General features: G+C 41.5%; 1 protein-coding gene across 20 annotated transcripts in view; it reads right to left on the bottom strand.

Moving 5' to 3' along the window:
• Positions 1 to 14,590, bottom strand: part of SPATA6L (spermatogenesis associated 6 like) — a 159,227-nt gene that overhangs the window by 134,962 nt on the left and 9,675 nt on the right. For 11 of the 20 annotated variants that reach the window (XR_008668434.2, XR_008668443.2, XR_002007386.4 and 8 more), the window contains exons 4-7: positions 13,357 to 13,493; positions 10,820 to 11,237; positions 6,498 to 6,635; positions 645 to 693 (exon numbers count right to left, since the gene is read on the bottom strand). Coding sequence is in view for 2 of the 20 variants with exons in the window: in XM_019033780.4 (XP_018889325.3) it covers positions 645 to 693; positions 6,498 to 6,635; positions 10,820 to 10,858 (226 nt within the window). In the remaining 18 variants the exon portion in view is untranslated. Of the gene's footprint in view, positions 1 to 644; positions 694 to 6,497; positions 6,636 to 6,762; positions 11,238 to 13,356; positions 13,494 to 14,590 lie in introns of those variants that run through there. The other 9 variants (XR_010130218.1, XR_008668432.2, XR_010130219.1 and 6 more) reach the window with 5 other exon arrangements.

Genomic DNA, 14,590 nt, shown 5'->3' with positions numbered 1-14,590 from the left:
TAGGGAGTGATTGCTAATGGGCATAGGGCTGCTTTTTGTGGTGATAAAAATATTCTAATTTAATGAAACACATAAAAACAATTTTTATAAATAAACAACCAAACAGAATCATACTATCCATCAAAGCCCATCTATATTTAGTTTTTTTGTTTTTTTGTTGTTTTTTTTTTGAGATGGAGTCTTGCTCCGCCACCCAGTCTGGAGTACAATGGCATGATTTCGGCTCACTGTAACCTCCGCCTCCCGGGTTTAAGCGATTCTCCTGCCTCAGCCTCCCAGGTAGCTGGGACTACAGGCACGTGCCACCACATCCGGCTAATTTTGTTGTATTTTTAGTAGAGATGGGGTTTCACCATGCTGACCAGGCTGGTCTCAAACTCCTGACCTCAAGTGATTCACCCGCCTCGGCCTCCCAAAGTGCTGGGATTACAGATGTGAGCCACCGTGCCCAGCCAAGCCCATCTATATATAGAAAAGGGTATGTAACAGAATCAAAAATGTGATTCAAATTTTACGTAGGCTGTCTTGAAGTAAATATTTATCAAACATGAACATATCACAGTTTAGAAAAGAGCAGAGTTTTAAATCTGTGAATTACACACAATAGTCTTTTGGTTTTTTGTTTTGTTTTTCAGAGTACCTACTTTCCAAAAGGTCTGCTACAGCTCCAGGATCTACTGCACTTTCAAATACCTGCAGAGAAAAATAGGGAAAATAAATTTTCAAAGTTGTATTAATAAGTGCATATAGAAACTGTAAATGCCAGGTGCAGTAGCTCACACCTGTAATCCTAGCACTTTGGGAGGCCGAGGTGGGTGTACTGCTTAAGCTCAGGAGTTTGAGACCAGCCTGTGCAACATGGTGAAACCCTCTCTCTACAAAAAATCCAAAAGTTAGCTGGGCATGGTGGCTCATGCCTGTATTCCCAGCTACTTGTGGGGCTGAGGCTGGAGGGTCACTTGAGCACAGGAGACAGAGGTTGCAGTGAGCCAAGACGGCATCACCACATTCCAGCATGGGAGAAAGAGTGAGACCCTGTGAAAGAAAGAAAGGAAGGAAGGAAGGAAGGAAAGAAGGAAGGAAGGAGCCGTAAATTATATTCTTCCAAGTAGTTAACATATGTAAAATCCAGTCACATAACATTTTAGAATTCAGCAGATGCACCTTTAATAGGTGTCTGATTAAAAGTTCAAAAAGTGATTATAGAATAAATGAAGGATAATTAACACAACAATAAGAAGTGCAAGAAAATTTCAATTAGCTAAATCTACCACATGCTAAAAATATCATCGACTTGACCTAGCTCTACTGTTTGTTGCTAAAAGCCCAACTTGAATCAACCTCAGAGTCTTGTTTGACTACCTAGAAAAACATTCTGTATACAACAGATAATCATTAAATGTTAACTGAATGAATGGTTTCTCTCTCCAAGCAATTGGTTGTGCTAAAAAGGAACATAAAAAGAAATATTACCTATGCGTAACACAAAACAAAAGCTAAGTACTAGCAGCTACACTCCTATAGAATAAGAAAAGGAAAAGAGAAGAGTCTCAAAAGTTTTAAGTGTATCTTGAAGCACAAGAAAAACATTGTAATATCTGTCTAGCCATTGCCAAATCTTTATATTTTCTTCTTGAAATAAAAGGGCCTGGGATAGGATTGAAATAAAGGTACACCCTGTCTATCCCCCTAAGCTCTAGGCCCTAAGAAAAACAAAACATTTTCAGCAGAGCTTGATTTCAGGCTTTAAAGTTCTGATTTAAATGGTATTCAAACTTAAACAAAAATGAAAGTGTCTCATATAATCAATTTTTGTCCTACTGACTTGGATTTATCAAGCAAATGTGGGTAAGTGGGTTTTTTTTGCCTAAATTATTTTAACAATCCTTTCATTTTACCCATTGTTATGGGTTGAATTGTGTCCCCCCAAAAATTCATGGAATGAAGTCTTAAACCCAGTATCTCAGAATGTGACCTTAGTTTGCAAATAGGGTCACTGCAGATAAAATTACTTAAATTAGACTAAGATCATACTGGGATAGGGTAGGCCTCTGATAAGACTGGTGTCCTTAGGAAGGGCAAAAATTTGAGCACAGAAACTGTTTTTTAAAAAAAAAGAAAAAGAAAAGAAAAAAACTTTAGGCAAAATTAAATTTATTTGAGCATGGAGCGATTCATAAACTAGGTAGCACTCAGAACTAAAAGAGGTTCAGAGACCTCCGCTGCTGCATTATGGGCAGCAAGCTTTTACAGGCTGACATGAAAATAAGACAAAGAAAATATATTTAATTTATTGGAGCGGAAAGACCCTAGTTAGAGATCAGTTGGCAGTTTCTGATAGGTAAAGTCTCTAGCTAAAGGTTAGTTGGCAGTTTCTTATTGGTAAAATCTCTAGTTAGAGGTTCGTTGGTGGCATCTGTTTGGTAAATGTCTCTAGCTTTACTATTTACATTGGGCTTCAGTTTGCTTACATAGGAATTTAAAGCACTGGAGCTGCCCCAGCCTAATGACTTCCCCCACCCCCAATTTTTTTTAACAGTACACACACAGAGTGAATGCCATGTAAATATTGGAATTACACTGCCACAAGCCAAGGAACTATACCAGAAACTAGGAGAGAGGCCTGGAATAGGTCCTTCCCTAGCGCCTTTAAAAGGAATATGTCCCTGCTCACACTCTAATTTCAAGAATTTTAGCCTCCAGAACAGTGAGACGATATGTTTCTGTTGTTTAAGCCACTCTATTTGTGGTACTTTTGTATAGCAGCTCTAGGAAACTAATATATCCATATCTAAGGATTTTCTCAAGTATGATCTTGGGGAGTAAATAATCAACATGAACTGTTTACACAATGACTTATATATTCTTATGAGTAACTTGTTGACCCAAATGCTTCAGAAAATTCCATTTTGAATTAAACAGAAGATCCGAGGAAAAGAAAATTTTTTTCACTACCTGCTGAAAGTAGTTGCAGCTAGAGAAGGGAACAGATACAAGGAAGCTAAAACCAACAGGAAGAAAGGAATATGAACCCAAACAAGTCATGCAAGAGGACAATTAATTGACTGAATTTTATAAAATGAAAAAGTGGTTCCATGATTTGTTTGACTAGTAATCTCAAATGTACAGCTTTTCAACAGAGCCATAGTGGCATCTGAAATGTGACTCAGGCTCACTCTTCTCTTTGACAAATCAAGGAGGTTGGAGTTATCTAGTTGTATGCTTCTACAATTTTGTATCTTTGGGCTTCTTCTAAAAATATTTTTAAAGACTTTTACAGGCCAGATGCAGTGGCTCATGCTATAATCCCAGCACTTTGGAAGGCCAAGGCGGGCAGATCATTTGAGGCCAGGAGTTTGAGAACAGCCTGGCCAACATGGTGAAACCCTGTCTCTACTAAAACTACAAAAATTAGCCTGGTGTGGTGGCAGATGCCTGAACCTGGGAGGCAGAGGGTGCAGTGCCCCAAGGTCTTGCCACTGCACTCCAGCCTAAGTGACAGAGCAATACTCTGTCTTCAAAAAAAAAAAAAAAAAAAAAAAAAAAAAAAGCTTCTACAGAGCAAATTCAAAATTGATATAACTAATAAGAAAATTATTGGGATGGGGGAAAGACCGCATATTTACCACCAACTTTTTACCATTTCTAACATCTAAATGGAAGAACTAAGTTCCTTTAGATTCTGAGTATATGTTCCAAGGTAATAGCCATTTATTTCTCTCCTCACTTATCCAGCCAGTTTGGTACATTCTTCATTTAAATTAATAGGTTATGATTTATAAAAATGTTACATACAACCTTAGCCCTTCAGAAAATTGATCTTCATCTCTGCTGTCAACCTCAGGTTGAAACAGATAGGTCACTTTCTGGGCATCACTTTCCAGACTTTTAAAAGTGACATGCTCAAGTCTCAGGATACAAAATCAATGTGCAAAAATCACAAGCATTCCTATACACCAATAACAGACAAACAGAGAGCCAAATCATGAGTGAACTCCCATTCACAATTGCTTCAAAGAGAATAAAATACCTAGGAATCCAACTTACAAGGGATGTGAAGGACCTCTTCAAGGAGAACTACAAACCACTGCTCAACAAAATAAAAGAGGACACAAACAAATGGAAGAACATTCCATGCTCATGGATAGGAATAATCAATATAGTGAAAATGGCCATACTGCCCAGGGTAATTTATAGATTCAATGCCATCCCCATCAAGCTACCAATGACTTTCTTCACAGAATTGGAAAAAACTACTTTAAAGTTCATATGGAACCAAAAAAGAGCCCGCATTGCCAAGACAATCCTAAGCCAAAAGAACAAGGCTGGAAGCATCACGCTACCTGACTTCAAACTATACTACAAGGCTACAGTAACCAAAACAGCACAGTACTGGTACCAAAACAGAGATACAGACCAATGGAACAGAACAGAGGCCCTCAGAAATAATACCACACATCCACAACCATCTGATATTTGACAAACCTGACAAAAACAAGCAATGGGGAAAGGATTCCCTATTTAATAAATGGTGCTGGGAAAACTGGCTAACCATATGTAGAAAGCTGAAACTGGATCCTTTCCTTACACCTTATACAAAAATTAATTCAAGATGGATTAAAGACTTAAATGTTAGACCTAAAACCATAAAAACCCTAGAAGAAAACCTAAGCAATACCATTCAGGACATAGGCATGGGCAAGGACTTCATGACTAAAACACCAAAAGCAATGGCAACAAAAGCCAAAATTGACAAATGGGATCTAATTAAACTAAAGAGCTTCTGCACAGCAAAAGAAACTACCATTAGAGTGAACAGGCAACCTACAGAAAGGGAGGAAATTTTTACAATCTACTCATCTGACAAAGGGCTAATATCCAGAATCTACAAAGAACTTAAACAAATTTACAAGAAAAAATCAAACAACCCCATCAAAAAGTGGGTGAAGGATATGAACAGACATTTCTCAAAAGAAGACATTTACACAGCCAACAGACACATGAAAAAATGCTCATCATCACTGGTCATCAGAGAAATGCAAATCAAAACCACAATGAGATACCATCTCACACAGTTAGAATGGCGATCATTAAAAAGTCAGGAAACAACAGGTGCTGGAGAGAATGTGGAGAAACAGGAACACCTTTACACTGTTGGTGGGACAGTAAACTAGTTCAACCCATGTGGAAGACAGTGTGGTGATTCCTCAAGGATCTAGAACTAGAAATACCATTTGACCCAGCTATCCCATTACTGGGTATATACCCAAAGGATTATAAATCATGCTACTATAAAGACACAGGCACACATATGTTTATTGCGGCACTATTCACAATAGCAAAGACTTGGAACCAACCCAAATGTCCATCAATGACAGACTGGATTAAGAAAATGTGGCACATATACACCATGGAATACTATGCAGCCATAAAAAAGGATGAGTTCATGTCCTTTGTAGGGACATGTATGAATCTGGAAACCATCATTCTCAGCAAACTATCACAAGGACAGAAAACCACACACCGCATGTTCTCACTCATAGGTGGGAATTGAACAATGAGAACACTTGGACACAGGGTGGGGAACATCACACACGGGGGCCTGTCATGGGGTGGGGGGAATGAGTTAATGGGTGCAGCACACCAACATGGCACATGTATACATATATAACAAACCAGCACGTTGTGCACATGTACCCTAGAACTTAAAGTATAATTTTTTAAAAAAAGGTGACATGCTCTACTCTTTAGCCTTCCTTCTCCCCAGATCTCCCTCAATGACATTGTTTGGGGCAAAATCATTAGACTTATTAAGGTTAAAACTGATTCCATCTCCAAATTCCAAAACAAAAATGTTAAGAGATTGTCAGTGATGACATAGTAATAATATCAATATTCTATGAATAGTTTAGTGTGAAGAAGGCTGGTAATGTTTTGACTATTTATATCACCATGTTATTCACCAGAATGGAATCTAGCCTTTATCACTGTAGCTAAATAATCTAGGTATGATCTGAGGAAACAGTAAATCTGAACAGCCTTTTTGTTACAGGATTTTAGTTACAGGATTTAACTAATTTCATTATTTTTTTTTCGTTATTTTTCTTGGTCTAACACAGTTTTTTCTAAGGTCCACAGTTTATTAATAATCCCTTTCATAAATGTAATGCAACTACCTCTAACACCTCCAAAAACATTCAGAAATGCTCTCTTTGCTCCAGTTAAAAAATGCCATGGGAGTTCCAAGAATAGGAAACATCAACCAAGGTATTTAGCACTAGATTGACAGAACTTGGCTCAGACCTGCATTACAAAAGCAAGTGTTCCAACTGTGGTTTTGCTTCAAGGCCGACTGCGGTTTTGCATTGTGCTGAAGTGCTTTCGGATAATTTTTTTAAAAATGAAATTTACGAAATAATGCTGTAAGAACTCTGTTCTTTATAAGAACTCTTAGGTTATCTTCAGACAACAAAAGCCAATGAGAAAGTCAAGATCACCTTTTCAAATCTCATGCTCTCCTGAATCATAATGGGGAACGCAGAGGGAAAGCTGTTTGTCTCCAGGTACTGATTCATGAGGTAGACCCCGAGGTACGCATCTTGTTTGCCAGGCAGGAACACTCCTGGGCAAGAAATCTTAAAAAGAAAGAAAACAACAAACAAGAGAAAGAAAACAGGCTTTGCTTTGTTTTGTTACACGGGGCTCTATTTCTCTTAAGCTCCTACAGACACTGACATTTTCCCCATCACCTCACTCCCTCACCTGTACCTCCCAATGCCAACATCCTCCCCTCTGCTCTCCTCACATTGGAAATTCCAATTCCCTCCCCCACGTCTCCACCAGGTGTCACAATCGCGCTCTCGCCGGCTCCTCTCCCCGCCCCTCCGGGATGGTAGTGCGGAAGCGGAAGAGGCTGCAGGGCCGGGAAGCCTCTGTTTGGTCCGGCCAGGTCCCGGGATCCGGGCCGCCAGCCGCGATGCCAAGTCCCCGGAGGAGCATCGAGGGACGGCCGCTGGGCGTCTCCGCTTCGAGCAGCAGCAGCAGCCCCGGCAGCCCAGCCCATGGCGGCGGTGGCGGCGGCAGCAGGTTTGAGTTCCAGTCCCTGCTCACCAGCCGCGCTACGGGCGTGGACCCCACCTGCGCCCGGCTCCGTGCATCGGAGAGCCCAGTTCACCGCCGCGGCTCCTTCCCCCTGGCCGCGGCAGGCCCCTCGCAGTCGCCCGCGCCTCCGCTGCCCGAGGAGGACCGCATGGACTTGAACCCGTCCTTCCTGGGCATCGCCCTGCGCTCCCTGCTGGCCATCGACCTGTGGCTGTCCAAGAAGCTGGGGGTGTGCGCGGGAGAGAGCTCGTCGTGGGGCAGCGTGCGACCCCTTATGAAGCTGCTGGAGATCTCGGGACACGGCATCCCCTGGCTGCTGGGCACCCTCTACTGCCTGTGCAGGAGCGACAGCTGGGCCGGGCGCGAGGTGCTGATGAACCTGCTCTTCGCCCTGCTGTTGGACCTGCTGCTGGTGGCCTTGATCAAAGGGCTGGTCCGCAGGCGCCGCCCGGCCCACAACCAGATGGACATGTTTGTCACTCTCTCGGTGGACAAGTACTCCTTCCCCTCGGGCCATGCCACAAGGGCCGCCCTGATGTCGAGGTTCATCCTGAACCACCTGGTGCTGGCCATTCCACTGAGGGTGCTGGTGGTTCTGTGGGCCTTCGTCTTGGGCCTATCCAGGGTCATGCTGGGGCGGCACAATGTCACCGACGTAGCTTTTGGCTTTTTTCTGGGCTACATGCAGTACAGCATCGTGGACTATTGCTGGCTCTCACCCCATAATGCTCCGGTCCTCTTTTTACTGTGGAGTCAACGATGACACCATCTCATTGATTATGGCACCAGGAAGTCTGAAGGTTTCCACATTCGATGATGCCAACCTAAACCAGCAGCCATCCCGCTTGTCCCTCTTAGGCATTTCAGGCTTCCTTTGGGATTTCAGGTGTCCCATGATCTTGATGTGCTGCTAGGCTGGAGCACACGCTGGCCATTACTGAACACAGCCATATTAGGGAAAGCAAAAAAACCCAAAAAATCCTCTATTGTATATTTATTCAACAACTGTTTATGTCTCCAGGACAACTGCAAAGAAAACAAGCTGAGGTGGTTATACTGTTGCTGTTAAAAGTTGGTATCAGTAAGATTTGTGTTTTGTGGTAATCCCTAAATCAACATACCACTTGTAAACTGAACTTCGAGAAAGAAACATGATGTTCATTCTGTAAATATACATGCAGACAGGTCATGTACTAATCCTAGTCCTTTTCCTGAGGTAGATTTTAAACAGTATTTTTAAAGTCCAAGACAGGTTTTTCTAGTTTATTCCCTGAAGATCTGTTGCCACAGTTGGGAGATTTCTTCTTAATCCTGATTTTCTTGGTAAGCTTTTTTACTTTATTATCTCTATAATTTATTATCTCTATCCATATTTGTGGATCGGGTAGTGGGAAAAGAGATTATAATACTTGTCTTTCTCTCCTCTCCCTCCACCCCTCAAAAGATCTTTATGTATTTCCCACTACTCCCTAACTGTCTTTTAGCATTCAGAGAAAAAGCCAAGAACTTGCTTAAAGAGGAATCACTTAAAAGGTAGGCATATCTAAGATGCTCATAGAAAAGGAAGAATGGGACATGGCCCCATGCTTATTTCTGTTTACGACCTAACATGGCATGAGAGAGGGCAGAGAAACTAAGTTGCTGGGGAAAGTTAGAGGAACTGAAAGTTTGGGAATAGGCTGACCACATATTATGCCAGTGACCAGTATGACAGGAGATGGGGCCCTGCTGCCAGTCATCTCCACTGAATAAAGAATAATGCTCCTCTACCAGGGTAATAAAGTGGGGAAAAGGAACGTCTTCTCAATGCAAGAACATAAGCTTTCTCGTATATACCTGTATGCTACAGTTTTTCACATGGAATTCCGTTTTCTGAGGTACAGCACATTTTAGGTAACAGTATTTAACTTGAAATTCATCATGGGAGTCTGCTGCTATACCAGGCACAAGATAAAACTCCAAAATTTCTGTTTACATTGCCCTTTACATTTAAAGCTGTTCATCCATGGTGCCTCCCCAAATCATAAGACCAAAGACCACCAAACGCAGGGTGGACTCTGCTCATTATTCTTTGACCCAGAAAGACTGGAGAAGGTATGTGCTTTAAGTGCTGCTCTACCTGAAAAGAAGTCCTTTAAATTACCTATGGAAGTGATATCCTCAGATAATCTTAATGACTATTTTGGCATTTATAAATAGAAATTATTATGGACTTTGATCTGCCATACTGAGGTTCGGAACCTGGAGAATGGCTGTGATAAGTAGGTTTTAGATTGAGTGAAAGCATGAGCTTGTTCAGAGTGAGGGGCATACTGAAAAAGGAACAGCCATGCCTCAAAATCAAATCATTTGCATTCCCACAACATCCTGAATACCGACTACCTCTTCACTTGCTAAAGCAGCTAAACTGTGAAGCTCTAAGTGGTTTGGGTTTGTTGTTTAACCTTAGCGAGATCCTTTGTTTTAACTGCAGCAATATTCAAGCCAGATATTTGGAAGCAAATGATATTTCCTCTTGCAGTGTCCACAAATCTCAATATTAGGGGCATGAAATTAGGCTTACCATCTGATTTGTAATTACAATTTTGGAATTCTCTGTTTTAGTTGCTGGGGCCTGAGTTTTCTGGCTCTTAAAGCATAGATCATTTCACCTGATGTTTTTGAAGCATCCTAAGTACAGTAGAGTAGAAAACTGATTTCTTTGTTAATTGTACACTGAATAATGCCTTTTAAAAATCAAAATAAAATTAACCAATAATGGTGAATGAAGTGAGATGAAAACTTGCTTAATTTTTGCCTTGAGGAGGGAGGCAGATTTATCACTTAGCTTCTCAAGAGTTCCTTCTTCCTGCACAATTTTTAGAGCTTAAAACTGGTATAGCACTACTAATATGGTCTAGCCCTATTTGCTGTCAGCAAAGTGGGACAAATCCAGGAAATGTTGATCACCTTTCACACCCACATGTATGATGAAACTACACCATTTGCCAATTGTATGGAGGACAACCAGATTCCATGACAATTTCCTGTTAGCATTGTGCTTGTAATCATAGCCAGTAGAAAAGCCCCTAGAGGAAAAGCGGCATGATATTCTGTTACTAACTACATAGAAGGATTGGAAAATGGAAACTGAAATAAGAGGGAGTGACAGACCCCCAAGTAGAAACCATGGAGTCACTCTGCCACAACACTTCACTTAGGAAAGATTTGGTAATTACAAAATATTGATTGATTGATTTCCCTTTTGGAATCAGCAAGCCAGAGCCATCACTAAGGGGAAATAGCATAGAAAATATCTGATTGGTTCATAGAGTTGGCAAATAATCAGGAAGTGATGGAGCTTTTTAAAATTATTCCCTGGTTATTTAAAGAAGTTTAAAATCCCTTCACAAATCTTTATCCAGGAGAAGAAAATAAATTCTACCTGGACTTAATGCAGGGTTGTTTGAAAAGAAATAAAAAATTCATGATAAAGATAAGAAACATGTTAACTTTAGAACAGAAAAAAAAAAAGTGGGAACAGGTGGAGCTGAATTAAAGGTTAGGAAGTCAGGGAAAACCAATATGGAGAATCTTAAAGACAAAGGTACGATCTGTCCCAGAAGATAATGATGTGTTTGTGGTAAGTGGGGGATGTAGGGGAGGGTTGTTGAAAACCACCTGAGACTATTTAGAGTCCGACTTGAGGTTAAGGAGGGGGAGTTCATCGATCTCTTACCGCCCGGATCTGCAGCTCCACCACCACCTCCAGAGGCATCGTTCCCTGCGTGGGCGAAAGGACTGGAATGAGAAGATCCTTTTGTGCCGAGCCTTGGACCAGTTTTTCTTAGTTTAGCTGAATACCTAGAGCAAATGTTCCCAGAAGCTTCCCCAGTCCCACCTCCTTGTTCCCCTACCGTCCCCCCCAGCCCAGGTCCCTCCCACCGGGACGGGTCTCTCACACTCGAAGCTGGAGTGCAGGCTTCCAGAAGGCGGAAGCGTGGCGTTGCCAGGGACACTCAAATGCGCAGTCTTCATCGTGGAACGCGCGCGAGGCCCCAGCGCAGACGCGCGCCCTCACGGTGCGCCGCTCGGAGGCGCGGTCGCTGTTGCCCACGCAGTGCCCCCAACCGGAGAGACTGGCCCTGTCTGGCGTGCTAGACGGATAGAGAAATACTAACAATCCCGATTTTCTTTCCATCAGCTCCTGCTATCCCCAATTACCATGTTAAAATGTTTACCGTTTTCATTCTGAAAGTAGAATGAGATCATAGGTCTGTTATAATTTAAATAGTACACGTTTAGTAGCTGCACGACCCCAAGCCTTGTAGTTTCTGTAACAATTCTCATTTAATATAGTTGCCTGTTCCTAAAAATACTCTTTTGCTTATTAAATGTTATGTTTGCTTCGGAAAACATGGCCACCGTCAATAACAAACGTGTGCTAATTAGAAATATAAGGTTAATTCTTAAACATATTTAAAAGTTAGGTATCCCCTGTTAGCAGCAATAGAAATATGTCAGTCTTTCCATAACGGTGTCCAGCCTTTTCTGGGGTTTAGTTTAAGGCAAGCATTGAGTAGTCCAATGGGTAGTTATTGTATTTGCCAAAACCACAGTTACTGTGAACACTGTTAGAGGTGGTGGGCAGAGCAAGAGTTCTGAATGAGTAGGGGACGTTCACTACATCTAATAGACAAAAATGAAGGAAAGGAGCAGGTAGTGGCTCCTTCTAGCAATCCAAAAAATCTAGGAAGGCCAATGCTGCCTCTGAAAAAAAAATTTTAAATCCTAAATTATGTTCAGTCATTTATTACTAATATTTTGCATTAGAGAGTTATACAATTGGAAATAGTGCAGAAGGATGGTCAAGACAAGATTAGGTATTCATTTTGGTAACCGGAGTTTATTTCCCTGGAAGGGAAAAACTTGGTATGATGAAGAAGGGCATGTTGTATCCTTATCCAGTTCCTAGTGCTGTGTCTCTCTACATATCAAGAGATACAGGTGGGCACCTAACTATCTATAGTGTCCAGATCATTGATTTGTCACTCACAACTTGCTGACACCCAGAGTGATGTGGGACAGGACCTGTGATGATCCTAACAGGTAGGTCACCAACACCAATGCTAAGAAATCAAGGAGAGTGACAAGCAAAACAAATTAATAAATAGCCAGAGTTGTATTGGGAGAGAAGAATCAGTCTTTATTGAGGATCTGCAAATTGCTAGGCACATTGCATATGCTAATTCATCTCATCCCTACAATAACTCTATCAGGGAGATATTATCCCTATTTTACAGATGCAGAATCTGAAGCTAGTCAGCCTTTTACTAAAAGCCACAGACCTAATAAGGGAGCAGCCACATTTGAATCCAGGTGTGCCCTACCACATCACTGGGTCTGCAGTATAGACATCCTGTTGATCTCTAGAGACACAATGTTCCATGCTATGCTTTTCTTAGTCTTAACTCTTGATCTAACTGGACTCTCCTTGCTTGGCTGCTAGGGCACAGCTCTCTTCTGGTTTCCCTCCAACTTTCTGGCTATTCTTTCTTTGTCTGTTTATCCTCCTCTGGCTAAGCAATGTTTCTAGGTCCTTTCCTTTCCTCACTCTATACCCTTTACTTAGAGTGTCATCCATTGCAGATATTGATTAACACATGTATACAGATTTACATACCCCACCAAGACCTCTCTTCTGCTGCCCCTGACAAGGTGGAATCTCAATATCATATCTTATATCATACATATAAATATATATATATCTCCTCTTTGTAGCAACTGCCATAATAGCAGTTTTATATTTGTTCCTGTGACTCTTGATTACTATTTGTCTCCGTAATCTGTAAACTCTGCATGGCTAAGCGTTTATACCCTAAATAGGATAGAAGATAATAAATATTTTTGAATATTAAATGCAGAGATGGTCAAGCCAATCTGTGGGGGTTAATGTACATGGATAAAGAGAGGTCCCATCACAATGGGTAAAAGAAATCTGCAGAATTAGAAAGGACCAGGCACAGCTACTTCTGCTAATCTGCTATGGTGATATTAAATGAGTTGATGGGGATACTTCACACTCTCCTAATTGTCCCCGCCATGGTTACCTGAGGCTCTCAGCTGCTGTGGAGATGTGGCAGTTGCTATACACACCCAGTCCCTCTCACTCATCTGACAAAGTTATTTATCATTGAGGCTGTCCACCTCTGCCGGGGGCCAACAAAGCCTTTTAAGGATTGGACTGTCACCACTTCAAGAGAAAGGCTTTATTACCTGGGTAGGTACCTCTTAGTGGCAGCAAACAGATTTCAATGAACAACCGCTATTTCCAGAGAGTGTCTGCAGTGCAGCTTGGCCAGCAGTGACATCAGCATTGCAGAAATGATACAGCAGCACATCCTGTTCACATCCTGGCCCCAGACAAGAAAATGAAACATGCCCCAAATGGGGATTTTCCAAAGAGTAAATTAACAAATAACAAGAATATGACAGATAATTATGGCTGAGATTTTTTTTAACTAAAAAAATTATAAGACAAAAATCGTAAATATTTCAAATAATAAGTGTATTCATATGAAAGGAAGAAACTATTAAAGAGACAGCACTAGTGGGAAGGGTATGGGAAAACACATTGATGGGAGTGTAAATACATACAATGTATTCATTTCCTATGGCTGCTTAACAAATTTAGGGGCTTAAAGCAAGACAAATTTATTATTTAATTTTGTGAGAAGTCCAACACAGATCTCAATGGGCTAAAATCAAGGTGCCTGCAGGGCTGCGTTCCTTGCCTTTCTGTTTCCTTGCTTTTCTGGAGGTTGCTCGTATTCCTTGGCTTAAAGTTTCCTTATTTCATGTTCAAAACTGGCTACATAGAGCCAAGTCCTTCTCATGCTGCCATCTCTCTGGCTCTCCCTTTTTTTTTTTGTTTTTTTTTTTGAGACAGAGTCTCGCTCTGTCACCCAGACTGGAGTGCAGTGGTGCGATCTCAGCTCACTGCAACCTCCGCCTCCCAGGTTTAAGCGATTCTTCTGCCTCAGCCTCCCGAGTAGCTGGGAGTACAGGCACGCACCACCATGCCCAGCTAATTTTTGTATTTTTAGTAGAGACAGGGTTTCATCATATTGGCCAGGTTGGTCCTGAACTCCCATTCTCGAGTAGTACACCTGCCTCGGCCTCCCAAAGTGCTGGGATCACAGGCATGAGCCACCATGCTTGGCCTCCCTTTCACTTTTAAGGACCTTTGTGATTGCACCTTTGTGAAACACCCAGATAATCCAGGATAATTTCCCTAATTTAAGGTCAGCTGATCAGCAACCTTAATTCCATCTACAACCTTAATTTCCCCTTTACCATGTAAGGTAACATATGCACAGGTTCCAGGGATTAGGATGTGGATATCTTTGGGGGCCATTATTCTGCCTACCACATATAACTTATTTGGAGAGCAATTTGATAATGTCTATCAAAATGTTTAATTTGACTCAGCAATTCTGCTAAGAATTTA

The sequence above is a fragment of the Gorilla gorilla genome, chromosome 13 (genome assembly GCF_029281585.2).
Source record: "Gorilla gorilla gorilla isolate KB3781 chromosome 13, NHGRI_mGorGor1-v2.1_pri, whole genome shotgun sequence".
Lineage (NCBI taxonomy): Eukaryota > Metazoa > Chordata > Mammalia > Primates > Hominidae > Gorilla > Gorilla gorilla.
Note: the sequence above shows the minus strand (reverse complement) of the source record. Positions and strands in the feature narration are given on the sequence as shown.